Here is a 20,025-nt window from a genome sequence, read left to right as displayed (position 1 = left end):
CCTGATGGGGTCCTGTAGCCACCTTCTCCAGGATTCGGGATCTGGATGGAGCAGCCTCAGGGCCTTCTGCCCTCCTGCCATCCCTTCCCACCATGGTACCCACAGGCCGGACTTCCCAATAGAAGGCTTTCATGTCCATGACCTCAGCAGACCAGTTGCCACCCACCTGTGTCTGACTCCCATCTGTTTTCTCCAACATGTCTAGCTCACCAGCCTCCTCTTCATCTGGAGCCTCACAGTCACTGAGATTCCAAAGAGACTAGAGGTCTCTTTGGATGCCCAGCCCCAACTGGTCTCTGTGGCTCACCCTCAAGTCATGGCTCTCCAGAGTCACATCTGCAGACAGGATGCAGATTTCCAGCTTGAGCCTAAGTCCTGACACCCAGGCACAGGCCTCTCAGCTGGACTTGCTCCCTATTTCCTGTAGCCTCTTTAGAAGGGCCAAATTGATGGGGCCATCAAGCCAACCACACCCATCCGGCCCCAGCCTCAAGCCACAGGTTCTCTAGACCTTCTCGTGTCCTCATACTGGACATGAACATGTAAAGAAGCGAAGGGAGGAGCACATGTTGGGCAAGAGCATACTCTCTTGCTCTTGGGTGCTCTCCACAGTGGTTCTTCAGCCAATCTCAGAAACAATACCTTTGCCACTCCCCTGGGACTTGCTGTCCCATAGCTGGAAAAATCTTCCCTCTCAGGTCCAGAGGTACAGAGCAGCTGAGAACATAGAAGGATATTCAGGGTTCCTTTTAGGAATGCCTGGTCCATCCTGGCTTATGTGAGAAAATAAGTCTGAGAATCTTCATATGAAAACGTCAAGGCCTTGATAGTTGTCTGGATAGTTGCTTCTGGCTGGTTTCCATGTGCGTGGAGAGAGGACTGTGGCCAAGAAGAGCCTGGGACACAGGCGTTTACTGAAGGCTTATGCAGCTGAAGTCAGGTTTCTCTCGACATTTTGTTGTCACAAATGCTTGGGAGGCTCTTCGTTCCAACAGCGTTTCCTTTTCCTTCCTGAAAGATGTATTTCTGTCTCTGGCTTGAGTCCTGCCCCCTGGGGAGGATGGAGACGGGAAAGCAGGGGTGCTGTCGGCACTGTCTACCTTGTCTCACAGGCTGTCTCCCTTCGCTCACCCCCAGTGTTCTCACTTCTGGGGGCCCTCCCCTTCTATACTCAAAGTCATGCGTTGGACTTGCTGGGCAAGCAAGGGACCGCTCTTTGTAGCTGCATGCTACCATGTGTGTTTGGACTTTGGCCACTTACAAATCCCCACTCTCTCCTCCCATGCACCAGCTGGGACATCTTCAGTCTCTTGCATCTGCACTCTTTGGTCACAGGTCATAGGGACCCAATGATTCTCTGAGCTGCCTTAGGGTCACCTGTGGAAAGTTCTGTAAATGCCAACCACTTCCTCGGCTTCTCAACTCACATGTGGTCATGAAATGGGAACATTGATTCCAGAAACCTGGAATGAATGGCTCAGGAGTGACCTGGGACCCAGGAGGAGAAATACTGTACCTTCTTTGTCCTCAGTGGGTTTGTCTGTGTGTGTTCTGTATGGTGTCAAGGTCCTGCATAGGGCTGAGCCCCATTTTCTTTGTAGGAAGCTGCTCATTCTCCTCATTATTTCCCTCCCTCCTTGTTTCCTAGCATCTCTTTCCAGGTAAATTGCTTGCATGTATAAAACTCATAGGGTCTATTTTCTTTGTCTGTCTGTCTGTCTGTCTGCCTGCCTGCCTGCCTGCCTGCCTGCCTACCTACCTACCTACCTACCTACCTACCTACCTATACAGTCGAGGAGTTTGAACTCAGGGTTGTGTGCTTGCTAGCAGGAGTTTTATGTCCCTTGAACTAAGTTCCCAGCCCTTAGTTGTTACTTGTATTTGAATCCTTGGCACATAGGACTAGTATACACCTAATCCCCCCCCCCCATGCCTGAGTCCCAATCTTTGACTTCATACACACCATTGCAAACCTTTTCTTGGTGTCACTCAGTATGTAAAGTTTGTATGTCTAAATCATGAGTTGCTGTCTTCACATTTAGGACCATTTTCCTTGTATGAAAGCATTTCCTGGCTGTGGCTGGAAAGGCATCCCTAGTCAGGCAGGTGAACTGAGGAAGGTAATTTGAAGGCGTGGGTGGTGACCACCAGGCTAGAGATGTCCAAAATCCAGGTGGCTGGGTCTGAAGATAGGTATTGGGAGGGCTTGGGATGGCTGTCTTGAGTTTACCTTAGTAATGGCAGATCTCATGGAGCTGAGGTTTCCACGGATGCTCCATCAGACAGACAGGCTGCAAGAACACTTGCTTTCCCCCAGAATGCCATGCCTGCACGAGATACATCAGATATGATGCTCCTTGTTCCCTCATTATTCCATTATGGTCATGAAGCAACATTTTTTTAACATTCATGTATTTAATGCTGTGCACCACTGGTTCATGCCTATAATAATAGCTACACAGGAGGCTAGGATCAGAAGATATTGGTTCCAAGCTAGCTTAGGCAGAAAAATCCTCAAGACAATTAACTCCAGCTAACTCCAGTTAACTAGTAAAAAGCTGGAAGTGGAGGTATGGCTCAAGTAGTACAGCACTAGCCTTGAGCAAAAAAAAAAAAAAAAAAAAAAGAAAGAAAGAAAGAAAAAAAAACAAGCAAGAATGCCAGGCCTTGAGTTCAAGCTCCTGTACTGACAACCACAAATTTAAAAACCCATTTATTTAAATAAATGAATAAGGTTTATGAAAAAGGTTTATTTTCAAAAGCAATTCAGCTAATATTTAGATAGCATTAAAATTGTGAACTACTGAAATTTGAGCACTAGCTGCTGTGGGGTTTAGGTATCTCTTGCCAGAACACAAATGTGCTTTGTCTTCGTTCACTAATGTCAACTATTGTTTATGACCTTTTAAGTTTTTGATTTGAAAGAAGGGTGGGGGATTTTTCTTAATGATTTCACAAGGTATTTTTGGAAAGCAAAGCATCTTCCTGACCAGCCTGTGGAAGCAAAGCTGGTTAAGCTGGGTCGGCTGTGATTGCTTGACTAAATGCGTATCACAAAAATAGACCTTCAGACTCAGATTGAAATTCTAGCTATTTACTAACTCCTGCCCTGTAGCACACAGGGTGGCGCAGGCCAGCTGCTGGGTGCTAGAAGGTATTGATTGCTGAAGAACCGAGCAATAAGTGGGTAAAGGGAAAGCTTGCAGCCTCACCCCGGTGCCTGCATGGCTGACTGAGCCATCCTGCCACTCCAGGCAGAAACCCTCATTTACGGGAACATAGTTATTTTTACATATCAGCGATGTATTTTTGATGTACTTGATTAAGTATTATGGGTTCGGCCCCAGGAAACACCAGTGCAGTTTATAAATAGTGAGTTCAAGGGGTGTTTGAGGTTCCTGGAATTAGAGCCGTATTTTTGTTTTATGTGCCTCTGTGCATTTGTTTTTAAGACCAGCTCTCAACCAAGGGGTTTACTTCCAAAGTACATTGTTGTATGCATTTCTAGATAGGTCTACTGTGTCCTTTTCCCAAATGCTTAACTACAAATTTATTCCAGATAATAGCTATTTAGCATAGCCCAGATTCAAAGCCCCAGGCTCCTTCATCTGAAGCCCCAGCTTTAAGGCCTTTGGTCATTTGGAGGCAGCCTCAGTTTACCACTTGCAATGGGCTTGCATTTATTTTTTATGCAACCGTAGAAATTTCATTATTAAGCCAGGTACTTGGGGCTCACACTGTAATCCTAGCAACTTAGGAAGCTGAGATCCGAGAAAAATGGTTCAAATCCAGGCTGGGCTTAGTAAAGTCTATGAGACTCCAATTAGCCAGGAAAAAAAGCCAGAAGTGGAGCACTGTGTGAAGCACTGAGTCAAGCCCCAGTACCAGCACAAAAAGAAACTTCATTGTCAGTGTCATGAGCTCCTGAGAAAAGTCGACAAAACCTCACAAGGTAGGTGACCTCTTCTCTCTCCACCCTTTTTACGTATCTCACAGAAATGGAGATCTTCGCCCTGTTCAACAGACCGAAGAGTCATCCAAAGTGCCGACAGTACTATCCAGTCACCATTCCTCTCCGGGTCTCCAAGAACGGCCAGGCGGGGAGCAGCCTGGATGCCAACTGGTTAGAACACATGAGTGACCACTTCCGGAAGGGTGGCATGCTGGTCAACGCGGTCTTCCACCTTGCCATGGCAAATGGTATGACATCTGCGGTCCTTAGGAATTCTGCTCCAACTCCTGTGATCTTCACCCCTCCTCCACACTCTGTTCAGAAAACTGGGCAACCAATGAGGATGATGGTTTGATTTCTAATTAACACATATTGAGCCACTTACATAGAGCCAGGCTCTGTGTTCACTGAACCTCCCCAGGAGTCAGCCAGGTGTCTTCTGCAATGCCAGAGGAAGGGCGGCCATTCTATTTCACCCCCAGTGGCTCCATCTCTGTTGCTTTTAGAGGCTTTTAAAAAGCTGGTTTCCTGGGATTGTTAATTACCTCCTGGGATCATGCCACTCTAGAAGTGCAAATTGTTTGTAGACACTCTGACAGGCTGAGGTAGCAGTAGCAGCACCTTGGAGAAACAAATGGCGCTGCCTGGCTTCGATGATCTCCAGTGTGACACACACTTCCCGGGTCTCTCAGCACCTAGCTAGCACCCCTCCCCAGCAGTGGGCTAGCTCTGGGGATGTGCTGCATAGAACAAGCATTGTGCATGGCAGCTTTCAAAGCAGACAGGGAGAAGTGTCAAGCCAAGAAAGGATTTCGATGAACAGGAAAGCGAAGGTGAATTGAGTCAGTAGGGTGTGTCAAAGCTGAAAGGCAATTTGGGGAGGGGAGCCGACATGTCAGCCTGTACAAATCCTGAAGTCTGCCAGTCAGCAGGCTTTCTTTAGAGTCAGTGAAACATGTAACACCAAATCTGTAGATCCCAGAAAACCTGGCAGGAGGGTATCAACAGCCCCTTGAGCAGTTTTCTCTCTTTAGAATTGGCCGTGTCAAGAGTGGAGTTGGATTCTATGCTATTTGTAATCCTTGAAATAAGCATATTTAGAATAGAAACATAGTCTTTATGGGTTTTTGGGGTGTGTGTGGGGGGAAGGGCACTGGTCCTGGGTCCTGTGCACTGTCCTGAGCTGCTTTTGCTCAAGGCCACTTGAGCCACAGCTCTATTTCCAGCTTTTTCTGTGCTTAATTGGAGTAAGAATCTCATAGACTTACTTTCCTGCCTGGGCTGTCTTTGAACTTGATCTTCAGATGTCAGCCTCCTGAGTAGCTAGGATTACAGGAATGAGCCACCAGTTCCTGGCAGTAATTTTTAATTCTGAACATAGGTGTTTTGTATGTGCCAGTCCTGGAGCTTGAACTCAGGGCCTAGGCTCTGTCCTTGAGTTTCTTTTGCTCAGGTTTAGTGCTCTACCACTTGAGCCATGGCACCACTTCTGACTTTTTTTTTTGGTAATTTATTGGAGAGTCTCACAGACCTTCCTGCCCGGTCTGGCTTCCAACTGTGATCTTCAGATATCATCCTTCTGAGTAGCTATTATTACAGGTGTGAGCCATCAGCACCTGGCCGTATGTGCTTTGAATTGTCCAAAGCCTTGAAATGTGACACAGGGTAGACAGGCTATGGGTCCCTAGCTTCTATCTAAACATCAATGTCTAATATCAATGTGTTACTATAAAAGCATCAGGGACTGGGTAATCTACTAGGCTATAATCATTTGGCAAGTAAGTGAATGATGCTGAATGAGTCAATGACATCAAATGGGTAAATAACAGAAGGTGCATGGAAAGACCAGGACTGTTAGACTCTTGTAATCCCAGCCACCTGGGAGGCAGAGATTGGGGGGATTATGATTTGAAGCCATCCCCCCACAAAAGATAACGAGGCCCCCATCTCAATCTATATTCTGAGCATGGTGGTCCAGTGCCATCATCCCAGCTATGCAGGAAGCTGTAGGTGTGGTTCAGGGCAGCATGGGTAATATATAAGATACTTTTTGAAAAAATAACTAAAGCAAGAAAGGGTTGGAGATGTGACTGAGGTGGTTGAGATCCTTTCTAGCAAGCTTAAGGTCCTAAGTTCAAACCTTAGTACCAAAAAGAAAAAAGAAAAGAAAACACTAAGGAAACTGCCAGAGATAGCACACTGGTGGCCACTGGTAAGCTTTCCATCCTCTTAGGGGACCTGGAGCATCAGGAGGAAGTTTTCTTCAGCCCATTGTTTGAGCATCTCAAGGACAAGTGAGGGAACCTCTGGGAAAATCCCAGGTTATCTGTTACTGTTAGCATGGAAACAGGTAAGGCCTTTAGTCTCCCCCCCCCCCCGACTTGTCAACCTTTCTTCTGGTTGGTCATGAATGTTGAAAGTGCTATTCTGCCCTCCCTTGCCTTTAGCTGCATGAGGCCTGTCTGCCTCTAGGATAGAGTGTGAAATGTCCTCTAGCAAAGGCAGATGTGAAGCCATTTTCCCCTATAAAACTCCAACACCCTGAACCCCTGTTCTTCCTGTGTTCCTGCTGGGAACAGAGCATGGATGGGGGAATGTTAGTGGGCCAGGGTGTGGGCTCTGGAAAAGCCCAGGGTTTCCGTGGGCCAGGGAAGAAATAGGCACCTGACCTTTTCCAAGAATTAAAAAAACAACAACAAGCTAATCACAATCATGAAAGGAACTTCTTTCCAAAGAGATAATGAGCACCCTTACTAATAAACCTGGCACAGTCGGAAGTACCTTTAAGCTATTTACCATGTGGAAAAGAGCCAGCCACGGCTCTTAAATGAGTATTTGTAAAACGTGTTCCACAGTCATAAAACCAAGAGAACTTTGTCCCATTTACAAGTAAGACATCAGCCAGGCAGCCTGAGAAACCAGTGAAGATTCAGGACATAGACTCATATAGTCTCCATCAGGTGTGTCCAGGGCTCCTTTCCTGGGCTCCTTTACTCCTCCCTGATAAGAGCAGGTGTCTGGGTCCAGGGTGGCTCCATCTGTCAGAGTACACAGAGGTTTACGGCAAGGGTGACAGTTCCCTCTCAGGATTGTGTTGATACTGCCCCATTGGACAGAGCAATTTGTCCAAGCCTACAACAACCCCGTGCATTAGGGGCCATTGCCATGGCTGTGGAAACTGAGGCATGTGATGTCATTGCCAAGGTTATCGGCTAGTAGGTAGCAAGAATGTAGGAGGAGGAAAGAAGGGCTGGGCAGGGTGTAGAAATGTAGGGAGGCAAGGAAGGTGAGGGAACAGTTGCAGGCCACCTTGGTGGGAGGTTAGAGCTCCCAGCTAGGCCTTGGGTGGCCCTTGGGATCAAGAGAGGAGTGTTTCATAGTTACCCTGAAGGAATAAGGATGAGTCTAGGGGTCACCAGGAGAGCAGGCAGGCACCCAGGAACTTTCCAGCCATGGTGACAAAGACCTGAGTCTGTTTCTGGAGAGTGGAGGAGCTCTGTGCTGAGCTGGTTTTTGGTGAATCAGGTAAGGCCAGGAAGCAAGATGTCCACCATCTGAGACAGCTTATCTCTCGCCAAGAGCTTCTGCGCCTGCCACATCCCTGCTACTACCACCATCCCTCTATGCCCAGCCATGGCCCTCCCTAGACTCATCTTCCTGATCTGCCTGCATCTGGCCCCTCTCTCTGTCTGTCTTTCTGTCTCTGGCCTTCTCCCTGCCCCTCCCTGTATTCCACTTGTCCTGCTCTCCTCCCACCCTTGTGTGCCCTGGCAGGTCCTTCCTCTCTTTGTTTCAGAAATGTCCTTTGCAACAGATGGTTCAACCAACGCACTCTGCATAGGGTGGCTGCATTCTGAATCCTCTTTTTGACTACAAGAGCCCCTTTTTGCTGCCCTATCTGCTAGAAAGAACCAAGCCTTTTGTCCTGCAGAATGTTTTGTATTAGGGACTTAAGTGCTGTATACCTCATCCTGTCCTTTATCTTATTTTTCTAGTCACTCTTTCCTATGAGCTAGAGGGTAGTCCTATGGCCTTGATAAATGGACAGTTTATGGCAGAAATACATTGCAAGTGATGTGTTCTGCAGGCTGTGTCATACAGAGGTCACACTCTGCCTTTTTAAAAGACCAGCTTATCCTTGAGACTGGCTGAGGTGATGCTTTAGCTGCATCTTAATCCAAGCAGAACTAGGTCTTTAGCTACCTTCCTTAACATCTGGGGCAGCCCACAGCCCCTGACCACTCATGAAGTGCCTTTGTCAAAAACACAGATATGACTCAGGCCTGGCTGATGGCTAACTTCTAAGATCTGAGGATTGCATTTCAGCTCCAACCTGGGCAGGAAAGTGTGAGAGACTTCAATTAACCACCAAAAAGCCAGAAGTGGAATTATGGCTCAAGTGGTAGAATGTCAGCCTTGAGCAGAAAAGATCAGGGACTGTGCGCAGGCCCTGAGTTCAAACCCCAGGACTTACATAAGCACATGCATGTACATGCACGCATATGTGTGTGCGTGCACATGTGCGCGTGCACACACACATACACACACACACTGAGTATGCTGTGAATACACTATATTTGATAGTGACATATATTTTACATAGCCATGTAAACACAGCCCTTCACCCTGAGGTTCTAAGACACAAAGTATGAGGTACAGTGGTCAGAGCACAGTTCTGACAGTCTATTCATCTCCACCCAACTGCTCATACCACATCTGGTGCATTATTGTAGTACTCAGGAGGTTAAGGTCTGAGGATCTAAGCTAATCCAGGCAGAAAAGTCTGTGAGACTCATCTCCAATTAATCATAGGAAAAGCCACAGTGTTGCCATGGCTCAAGTAGTAGAGCATTAACCTTGAGCAAAAGGAGTTCAGACAATGCCCCAGGCCCAGAGGCCCAGAATTCAAGCCCTAGGACTGGCAAAAAAAAAAAAGATCATAGGCTTTGGGATCAAACCAGTTGGGCCTGATTCCAAATGGAATCAACCTAGTTGGGCCTATACATTTTGTGAGTATGGACAAATTGCTTTTGTGGCACCTTTATCTTGTCAACTACACGGGAATGGTGGTTTGCAGAATTTGGGGGAGGATTCTGTGAGGAACCAAGAATCATGCCAGCCAACCCTGAATTAGTTTTTCTTCCCTTCTGGTTGGTTAGATAGCCCTGAGCTTGCAGAAGTAGTATTTATCTTCTCTATACTGTTTTGCATATCACAGTGATAATGGGAAAGGAAGCCTAGTCCAGAGTAGTGCTCAGAGGTAATAGAGCAAGAAAAGGAGGAAACAGGTTCACTCCTTTCTTTTTCCTTTTTCTTTCTTTCTTATTTTGTTGTTGTTGCTGTTGGCCATGGGGCTCCACCTCAGGGCCTGGGTACTGTCCCTGAGCTTTTCACCCCAGGCTAGCAAGCTACCCATTTGAGCCATAGTGCTACTTCCAGTTTTCTGGTGATTAATTGGACATAAGAGTCTCATGGACTTTCCTACCTGGGCTGGCTTCAACCATGATCCTCAGATCTCAGCCTTCTGAGTAGCTAGGTTTGTAGATAGGCATGAGCCACCAGCGCTCAGCTGTTATTTACCTTTTTCACTCAGAACTGGTACCCTGCCACTTCAGTCACAGCTCCATTTCTAGCTTTTACTGGTGAATTGGAGATAGGAGTCACACAGATGTTTCTGCCCAGACTTGCTTTAAATTTTGATCCTCAGATCTCACTCAGCCTTCTGCATAGCTAGGATTATAGGCTTGAGCCACAGGGTCTGGCTTGCTACTTTGTTAATGGAGCAGGTTGGCTGCTAAGGGTTCTGTGATGGATCTCACGTCGGCATAGCCACAGGTGTCATTAGGCTCACATAGTGGTATCCTTCCTGGATTCTCAGGATGCTAAGGACATATGCAGCTTCCAAAAGTGGTTTGGGGATCCAGAAACAACTTGCTCCCCAGAGAGCCAAGACAGCTTATGTTGCAGTATGGATAGTTTACTCTAACTTAGCTTGTTAAACAGATAATAGCAAGCAGGGCACTAGTGACTCACATGTATGCTAGCTACTCAGGAGGCTGAGATCTGAGGATTATGGTTCAAAGCCACCCCAGGCAGAAAAGTCCATGAGACTCTTATCTCCAATTAACTAGGAACAAAACAAATAGAGGTATGATCCAAGTGGTAGAATACCATTCATGAATGAAAAAGCCAAGCGAGATCATGAGACCCTGAGTTCAAGCCTCACTACTGGCATACACACACAAAAAGAACAGTAAAATAACATTTGTTTGTAAACCTGTGAAGTAGACCAGATGCATCGCATATGGGCTATGCATTTGAAGTGCATATTCTAGACTCGACTTTGGAGACCAGTACCAAGCAATGACTTGAATCCAAGCTCTGCAGACAGTCTCAGTGCTTGCAAAGCGCCCAGAATTTACCTCTTAAGATAATATGACAAATCTTCTCCTACATCTTTCTTGTAAATCATAAACTTGGAATGTTAAGGTGGCCTTTTGCCAAAAGACCAGCATCAAATATTTATGTAATGCCAGGGCAAATAGCTCTTTGTACACAGTAGGGAAGCATCTTTCCTTTAATAAAAAATGCAGTGATAATGGAATGTTTTCCATAGATGGAGGGCGGTTTAACCTTTTTATACAGGGAGCCTTCGTTCTGAGAGACCTCTTTATGCCCACCTCGGTGCACATTTCCAAGAGGCTGAGCTGGGGAGGTAATGAGGAGATAGAGAGTGGACGAAGCCGTCAAAACAAGGAGCTCTTTAAAAGCCCAGCTGTCTCCTCTCTGTGGTTCATTGACTATTTTTGCTGTTACAGATGACCAAATTTTGACAGCCATTCTAAACTTGCTTCAGAATGGAGTAGGTGAATCTGACCTCTGGCTGCAAAGAACAGAGCAGTGGGGTGAGGGGCTGAGAGGCAGGCAGTGGTCAGGGAAGATGGTGGATAAATACTTCACACCCTAGACCCAGCCTTGTCAGTCCACTGACCACACAGCCCCTCGGGCCACTGCCTGCGGAAGGAGAAGAAGTCTGGTCAAGATGTGGCCCTGTGCTGGTGGCAAGCTAAAGACAGTCATAATATTTTTATGTTGAATTGGGCCTTCGGGGTTCACAAAGAAGCATAGTGAGCACATTTAGAAGACTTAAAGGTTTTCCATTGAGGAGATGGAGGAAGATCCTCTGGAAACTAGATTTCTGTCAGGGTGATGGGTTCCAGGAAGGCCCCTTGTATACGAAAAGCTGCAACTTCTCAAGTCTCTCCATCAAATGGCACACCTTAACCATCTCTGGATGACTTACAATACCTGTTACCAATGCCACATATGTAGTTGTTGTACTGTATGGTTTAGGGAATAATAACAAAAATAAACAAATAAGAAAATGAGCTAGTGCCAGGCTCCAGTGGCTCACACATGTAATCCTAGCTATACAGGAGGCTAAAACCTGGATTGTGGCTCGAAGCCAACCTGGGCAAGAAAGTTCTTGGTATTCTTATCTCCAGTTAGCCAGGGGAAAAAAAAGCCATAAGTAGAGCTTTGGCTCAAGTGGTAGAGCACTAGGCCTTGAGAACAAAAGCTCAGGGATAGTACTGAAGGGTAGGCCCTAAGTTCAAGCCCCAGTACCAGCGCGTGCACACACACACACACTCACCAGCAGTTGGTTAGACTCACAGATGCAGATCTGCAGGCACAGAGGGTCCACTCTAGCATGTCTTGTACAAGCTGTGAGTTAATATGCAATATGGATGGAACCTGAGTGATTCCTGGTGTCCTCTGGTACCCAGCATTCTGGTGCAGGACTGAGGAATCTTTATTCAGAGGAGCTGCTTAGCCCCCTACTGTGACAGAGGCTGTTGGTCATAAAACTACCAGAAACCAGGTGGCTAGCAAATGTCAGGATGAGTGAATGAGTAGCCGATGGGTCATTTAGGGTGAGCGTGTGAATGTTTCTAGGAACATATTGCCATGCTGCTGAATGCAGATTCTCTTTCTAGATTCCTCTATGGAAAGTTCTTTCTGTTTGGATCATACTTTCATAGTTTCTAAACCATGTTAAATCTCTCTAGTTCGAGAGCTACGTAGGACAAAGAAAAAAGAGACTTCTTCTGTGTTGTCCATTTTCTGTTACTCTTGGATGAACTCTTGCAGAAAAGGGTGAAAAAGAAAATCTAAATTATTGGATTATAGTACTTTGTGTATTTTTAAAAGTTTACCTTAACATTTGTAACATAGGAATTCATTTTTAGTTCATAAGGCAGTTTTGTGTCTTGGGATTTTTTCCCCTACAGTAATCTTTGTATCTAAAGTATGCTTTTGAATCATTAAATTCCCATGACATTTTTTTCAGAACAGTGTAGTATTTTAAATGTATGGAACTCCTGATTTATTCACCTGTTTTTCTGTGGCTGAATATTTGGATTGTTGGACATTCATGTCTTAATTTTAGAATCAAAGCTTATAGATAAGCATTTGATAGCATTGGTGTTTGTTACCTTAGGAAAGAAAGAAGATTTGGAGGTCACAAAGGATAGAGTTTTTATGATTGGCACTTCAGACTTTAGTACGTTTCTTTCTAAAACGATTGGGCAGTTCAAGCTTTCTTATCCACAAAAAAACATTCCCAGGGCCCTGTACCTCTACCATCTATGAGTGTCTACATTGCCAGTGTGCAAAAGGAAAGACGTTCATTTTTTTTATATTTCATGGAGAGAAAAAAAATTATTTATTTATTCTTTGGTTGGTCATGGGGGCTGAACTCTGGGCCTGGGCACTGTCCCTCAGTTCTTCAGCTCAAGGCTAGCGCCCTACCACTTAAGCCACAGTGCCACATCCGGCTTTTTTCTGCTTTTGTGGTGCTGAGGAATTGAACCCAGGGCCTCGTGCATGTGAGGCAAGCACTCTACCACTGAGCCAACTTCCCAGCCCCATGGAGAAAAAATTTCTAGTTCATATTCTTGGCTCATTTCTGTTGGTATTCTAGTAATTTTTTAATTTTTATTGTTTTGTCAGTTGTGGGGCCTGAACTCTGGGCCTGGGTGCTGTCCTCCCTGAGCAATTCAGCTCAAGGCTAGAGCTCTACCACTTGAGCCACAGCACCATTTCCGGGTGTTTTTTTTGCTTACGTGGTGTTGAGGAATCAAACCTAGGGCCTCATGCATGCAAGGCAAGCATTCTACTGCTGAGTTACCTTCCCAGCCCCATATTCTAGTATTTTTCACTATCAATTTATAAAAGCTCTTTATAGATGAAGAAGATTAAGCTTAGCCTTTTATTCTTGCAAGTGTTAGGAATAACTTCTTCTCATGGATGACCTTTCAGTGTTGTAGAGGGGGCCTGAGTGAAGAATGTTAGGCAACCGCAGTAGTCCTTTGCTTTAAAACTTAAGGAAAATACTGGTAGTTTGGGAACTCCAGTGATTCAAGTAACTTTGTGAATTTGTCTACCTTCTTGTTAAAAAAAAAAGGATCCTTACTATACATTTTTCCTACTAAAATCGTCCTTTTAATTAGTGTATTGTTAAAAGGGGCTTTGAATGAGTCTGCTAGGGCTGCTACAAGACCAGAGCCTGAGTGACTTCAACAGCAAATAGACACGTATTACCTCCCATTTGTGGAAGCAAGAAACTCATGATCAAGGTGTGAAAAAATTCAATTTCTGATAAGGATGTTGGGGCTCTGCGCTCTCTCTCTCTCTCTCTCTCTCTCTCTCTCTCTCTCTCTCTCTCTCTCTCTCTCTCTGGCTTGCAGACCTCTGTCACCATATGGCATCTTTCCCTGTGACCTCTAGGGGTGGAGGGGAGCAACAGAGGGCTCAGGTACTTCTGCCTTCCTTTTAGACTAGGACCTTACCATTATACCTCATTTAGTTTGAATTATCTACAGCTTATTATCTTTCTAAGGGTTCTATCTTTGACTTCAGTCCCATTGGGGGCTAGGACAGGCACAGTTCATGCCTGAGCACTGTGAGTGGTATAGACTCTAGGGACCAGGGTCTACCATCTTTCCTCAGCCCCATCTTAAGAGGCCACGCCCCCCCAGGGGATCACAGCACTCCCTGAGCCTGGACCTAGACCATGGGAGTCTCATAAATCCTCTGTTCCCCAGTCTTAATGACTAAAAGGGACCATGAGCCGGGAGAGGGTAGAAGGCACTTCCCGGTACATCTTCCCCAAGGCAGGGCTCTGTTCCCATTTCCTATATCCCCCCTTACCATCTAGTGCCTGACTTCTCCGTTGTTGAATTGTCCGAACTCCAACCCAGCTAACTTGACTAGAGCAATGGAACTTTTTCCATAGTGAATCATTGGGGGAGAATTCCCCTCCAAAACCTCTTTTTGGAGAGCTGCCAGCAGCAGCCTCTTTGCCTCAGCCTTTATCACACAAACCTCCAAGAGTCAACACATCCTCTGGTATGCTTGACAGGCTCAGTTCTGGCATGTTGAATCTATCCTGCCTTTAAAAAAATCAAAAGCAATCCCTCTCACCTAAATATAGTTTGCTTCTAAATCATAGTCTGTAAATGGCTGTGTTTTACCCTAAGTCCCGCTCTCCCCCCCCCCCCCATGCATCCTGACGTTGGGCCGCGAGGAAGGAAGGTAAGCACGTGAAATCAGCTGGTGATTACTAACAATGAAATTTGGGCTCCTAAAATCAAGGGTATTATTCAAAACCGCGAGGTAAATTAGTCTCATTCATTCTGATGGGGCTAGACTCCGTGGCTGTGTGTGCCTTCTTTAATTAACATGCTGAAAAGATGTTCTGATTGGGATTATTAATGAATGCAGTGAAAAATGTTGCTGCTCGTAAGCCTTCTGCCACCAACGGCTCACGCAGCCCCCCGCTTCTTGCTTTCTCCACAGATTCCTTACATGGCTTGACAGATGGAGTATTCATCTTTGAAGCTGTTTCCACAGAAGATAGCAAAACCATACAGGGCTATGACGCTATTGTTGTGGAACAATGGACAGTCCTGGAAGTAAGTGGGGGTTGGCAGCCGAGCTGCTTTTGTTGGGCAGTGATTGTTTTATCTGCTTGTTTCATCTGACTGTGGGCGGCTGCCCAGCTGGGCCTTTCTTCTGGAAAAAAAAAAAGGTGGGGGGGGGGGAGTTCACCTGTATAAGCCCTAGGAGGACCCCTTCCATGGAGTCCTTCCAGGCTCCCTTGGAAGAGTGCGCCCCCACTTTTCCCATTCTGCATGAAAAACACATTGCATATGCCAGGCTCGGGGGATGAAAAGAGAGTCATTTTTTGTTCATTTGCATATCACTGAAAACTGACAAATGAGGCACGGGCATAGCTTGTGGCCTGTGTAATAATGACAGCAATGTGGTTATTGGAGTTAGGCCTCTGGCTGCCCTGTGCCAGCCATCCTTGGAAGAAATTAGTGCCTGGCAGCTCTGTGCCCTTCATAATGAACTTAGCGGCTAACATTGGTGTTACCTCTGTTTCACAGTTAGGAGACTGAGCCACAGCAAGGTTAAGTCCACTGCCAAAGGTTTTACAGTAAGTGCTTGAAGGGTGTATTTGGGCAGTGATGGCTCATGAGGCCATCAAATGGCTATGGGCACAGGGCTTCCTCAAGCCAGGTCCTGCTGGTACTTTGGAAGAGCTGACTTGCTTCTAGGTATCACTGGGTACTCAAGTATGTCATGGATGTGATAAATCACTCTCTGGGGCACACACCTTGTATGGGGGGAGCACATGGGAAGGGGGGTGGTAAAGAAAGCTGTTTGGATATAGAACACTGTTTCTGGACATGCCAGGGTGACACAGAGCTGGCACTACCCTGGGCCTTTGCCAAACTGGGCTTCCCAGTCCCCCTCCCTTTGCCATATGTGTGTGTGTGTGTGTGTGTGTGTGTGTGTGTGTATGTGTGTGTGTGTGTGTGTGTGCACGTGTGCACCAGCGTGCCCACGCAGGCACACATGCCAGTGTGCCAGCTTTAGGGCTTAAGCTCAGGGACTTGCATTGTCTCCATTTTTCACAGAGGACTGGCACTGTGCACTTGAGCCACAGCTCTACTTCCAGCTTTTTGCTGGTTTATTGGAAATGAGAGTCTCATGGACTTTTCTGCCCAGGCTGATGCTGAACCATAATCCTCAGCTCTCAGCCTCCTGATTAGCTAGGATTACAGGAGTGAGTCACCAGTGCTGGGCACTTTCAGGCCTTTTTTTGCACTGTTGTTTTTTTTTTTTGGCCAGTCCTGGGACTTGAACTCAAGGTCTGGGCACTATCCCTGAGCTTCTTTTGCTCAAAGCTAGCACTCTACCGTTTGAGCCACAGCACCACTTCCAGCTTTTTTTGTTTATGTGATACCGAGGGCTTCATGCATGCTAGACAAACACTTTTACCACTAAGCCACATTCCCAGCCCACACACTGATTATTTTTAAGATAGTGTCTTACTTCCTGCCCAAGCAAGGACCAAGACCCTCCTATCTTTTGCTTCTAGCCATAACTAGAATGACAGATATATCTAAGCTTGTTTGTTGAGATAGTCTTTCTACCTGGACTAGTCTCAAACCACGATCCTCCCAATTTCAGCCCTTCCACCTAGCTAGGATAACAGGTGTCCAGCCCCAGGCCACTGCAGGTCAGCTTTTCAGGTGTGAAGAGTTGGGCTGCTGGGGGCAGGCAGGTATTTGGGAGTAATGGGGGGTAACCATTTACAAGTATAACAGCCAGAGTACACACAGAAACTGACATAATGGAACCCAGTGCTGCACTAGTCCTTTGTGCAGGGATGAGCACCTATTTGGCAAGGGAAATATGGAACCAGTATTCTCTGCTTTGTGGCCATCTTTACCAGTTACTCTCACATAGTCTTGGTTCCCAGGCGTTTCTCCAGCCTCTGTGTCCCTACTGGGAAATGGTGCGGGTGCTTGGTGTCATGTCACCTGGGCAGGCCATGTCATCTCAAAGCCCTTCCAGAGGAGGATGGGGGAGAATGATCATCCTGGTGCTGGGGCAGAGGCTCCTCAGAGGAGGGGTGTGTTAACTAACCAGGGGGTCTCAAGATCTCCATTAAAGAAAGAGGTGTGCTTGTTGCTCAGCGGCCCACAAGCTTCATCTTTGTGACAGCAGTCATGTGTGACTGCACCCAGAAACACATGCATGTGTGCATGGTGATTGGCAGGCTGTGGGGATGAGTGTACGGTTCCTTGGAGCCTGCACAAGATTGTCTGGGTTTCCTGACTTAATGGTGAAGCTAGCTGGTGTAGCAGCAGCAGCAGCATCTCCTGGGAAGAAATTCAGATTCTTGGGACTTATCCTGGACTCACAGAATCAGAAACCCTAGAAGTGGGTCCTGGTGATTTGTGTTTTGATTCTCATGATCCAGCATCTATCAGGATGGTAGACAATGCCATTTGTGTTCAGTGTTGGTGATGATGAGTTATTTGATGATGGAATGGTAGCAGTTCCTGATGTGACTTTCTACTGCCTTTGATTCTGTGATGGATACTGAGTCGACATATACTGTAGCTGCAGGTGCACTTACGGTGAAGTGACCTTCTAAAAGCCCATCCTGAATTCTAAATAGTGTAAATCCCCTATGCATTGAATACCCTTGGCTTATCAGGCATCATAGCTTGGCTACATGGCATACCATGGAGTGGAGATTGTTCCCACCCCCCCCCCCCCCACAATCATGTACCTGATTGGTAGCTATGGCTGGTTGCCACTGCTCAGGAGAAACACAAGGCAGAGAAAGACTTGACAGAGAGTCTAATAGAAAATCTTACTTGCTGCTGGCCCAGAAAAAGATCAGATGTGAGCTATGGTTTCTATTGAATGTGATTACTTTTGCATTAATATTGGGAAAAATTCTAAGTCAGATAATTATTCATAGGATCTGCCTGCATATAAAATGCTTGTGCTAAAATAAGAGCATCACTTTCCTTTTAATTTAAGAAGTTAGATCAGAAACCCAGCACCAGTGGCTCATGCCTGTAATCCTAGCAACTCAGGAGGCTGAGATCCAGTGATCGTGATTTAAAGCCAGACTCTTTTCTCCAACTAACCACAAAAGAGCCAGAAGTGGAGATGTGGATCAAGTGGTAGATCACTAGCCTTCAGCGAAAAAGCTTAGGGACAGTGCCCAGGCACTGAGTTTAAGCCCTAGTACTGGCACAAAAAAAAAAAAGAAAAGAAAAGAAAAGAAAAAAAAGGAAAGTTAGATCAAATAACTGTCAGATAATTATTTCTCTATTCAGAAGCTTTTCCTGAGCTTGTTGTTCATTGGTTTCTTTTAGGTTTGTCAAATGTATTTCTTTCACAGATAGTTCAGCTTTTTTTTCTCTTGACTTCTTATTTTTGGGCATTGGTGTCTTTCATGATACTGGTTTAGGGGTTACCCTTTTGGGAATGCTGCTTTAGCTTTCCCCAGGAATTCTTGGCATGAACAAATGCACAAAGCTAGTTCTTTCCCAGTACCACGTTCAGAGATACCAGCCTGGAAAGCATTGTCAAGTATGGATGGGTCTTTTGTTCATCAGTGAGGCTGAATGTGGTAGCATACCTATAATCATAGTTACATGGGAGGTGAAGATAGGAGATTGTAACCTGATGTCAGCCCTGGGTAAACCCCAACATGAGAAATAAGCAAAAAATGACATGGCTCAAATGGCAAAGCACCTATGTTCAAACTCTGTACTGCCAAAACGATTTTAAAAGTATATTAAAAAAGTGTGGCTGGTATCCAGTTAAGCAGAAACAGATTTTCTTAATTTTCATGAAAGTGTTGACAAGTGAATGGATAGATTCTTTTGGGTGGCATTCTACTACATGGCTTTCATTATTTTTTTTGAGTGTGCAGAACTTTATTCAAAAAAAAGAAGTACCTCAGTTGAAGACTTCTGTGGCTCTGTGTGACTTCGTCATATGTTCACTAATCTCTCTCTGTGGCTTTAAATCAGTGAGTTTTTTTTATTGTGAAAATACTGTACAGAGGGGTTACAATTACATGGGCAAGATAATGAGTACATTTCTTATCAAGCATTGCAGCCTCCTCCTTTGTTTCCCCTTTCCATCACTTCCCATCGTCCTCCCCACCCCTTCCACCAAAGTTGTAAAGTTCGTTTCCAACATAACGACTTGTACATCTCATTGTTGCAATGGGTCCACCTGTATCCCTATTTAAATGATTTGTTTTTTCCCCTTCCCTTCCACACATTATACCGACATCAAATACAGTGAAAGCAGGGGTTATACCTTGGGGGAGGGACATACAAAGCAACAAGGAAATCATCTTATAAATGTGTTAGAAACAATCCCATGAAAGAAAAAAACGTTTGAATACATATCTTAGGGTTCATTTCCCTAACATCAACTTATCTGACCTTTTCTGTTTGACTCAGACATATACTAGTTATTGCAAATAAGGGAAACCATGGGACCTATGTTTCTTTGGGCTTGGCTTACTTCACTTAATATAATTTTTTCCAAGTCTTTCCATTTCCTAACAAATGGGACAATATCATTCTTTCTGATGGAGGCATAGAATTCCATTGTGTATATATACCACATTTTCTTGATCCATTCATCTACTGAGGGGCATCTGGGCTGGTTCCATATCTTAGCTATGGTAAATAAGGCTGCAGTAAACATAGTCGTGCTGGTAGCTTTAGTGTGGTCTTGTTTGTAAACATTTGGGTAAATGCCCAAAAGTGGGATTGCTGGGTCATAGGGGAGCTCTATGTGGAGTCTTTTGAGGAACCTCCATACTGCTCTCCAAAGTGGTTGAACAAGTTTACACTCCCACCAACAATGCAGTAGGGTTCCTTTCTGTCCACATCCCCTCCAGCATCTGCTGTTATTAGAGTTCTTGATTATAGCCATTCTAACTGGGGTAAGGGGTATCTCAATGTTGTTTTGATTTGCATTTCTTTTATGGCTAGGGAGGTTGAGCATTTCCTCATGTGTCTATTATTTTTTAATAGAATCTCATTTTTCGAGGCTGGCCTGGACCATGTTCCTCCTATTTAGGCTTCCTGTATAGCTGGGATGATAGGCACTCCCCACTGTGTGCCTGGTGGATTGGAAGGTTTTGTTGTTGTTGTTTTGCCAGTCCTGGG

The 20,025-nt window shown here is 45.5% G+C and overlaps 1 protein-coding gene across 2 annotated transcripts in view; it reads left to right on the top strand.

Moving 5' to 3' along the window:
- The window catches only part of Rftn1 (raftlin, lipid raft linker 1), a 222,179-nt gene that overhangs the window by 170,293 nt on the left and 31,861 nt on the right, over positions 1-20,025 (top strand). For both annotated transcript variants that reach the window (XM_070018648.1, XM_070018649.1), the window contains exons 6-7: positions 3,997-4,200; positions 14,813-14,928. In XM_070018648.1, the coding sequence (XP_069874749.1) occupies positions 3,997-4,200; positions 14,813-14,928 (320 nt within the window). The remainder of the gene's footprint in view (positions 1-3,996; positions 4,201-14,812; positions 14,929-20,025) is intronic.

Source organism: Dipodomys merriami, unplaced genomic scaffold (assembly GCF_024711535.1).
Source record: "Dipodomys merriami isolate MVZ:Mamm:240054 unplaced genomic scaffold, mDipMer1.0.p SCAF_13, whole genome shotgun sequence".
NCBI classification, from domain to species: domain Eukaryota; kingdom Metazoa; phylum Chordata; class Mammalia; order Rodentia; family Heteromyidae; genus Dipodomys; species Dipodomys merriami.
The sequence above is the reverse complement of the archived record's forward strand: the minus strand, read 5'-3'. Positions and strand labels throughout refer to the sequence as shown.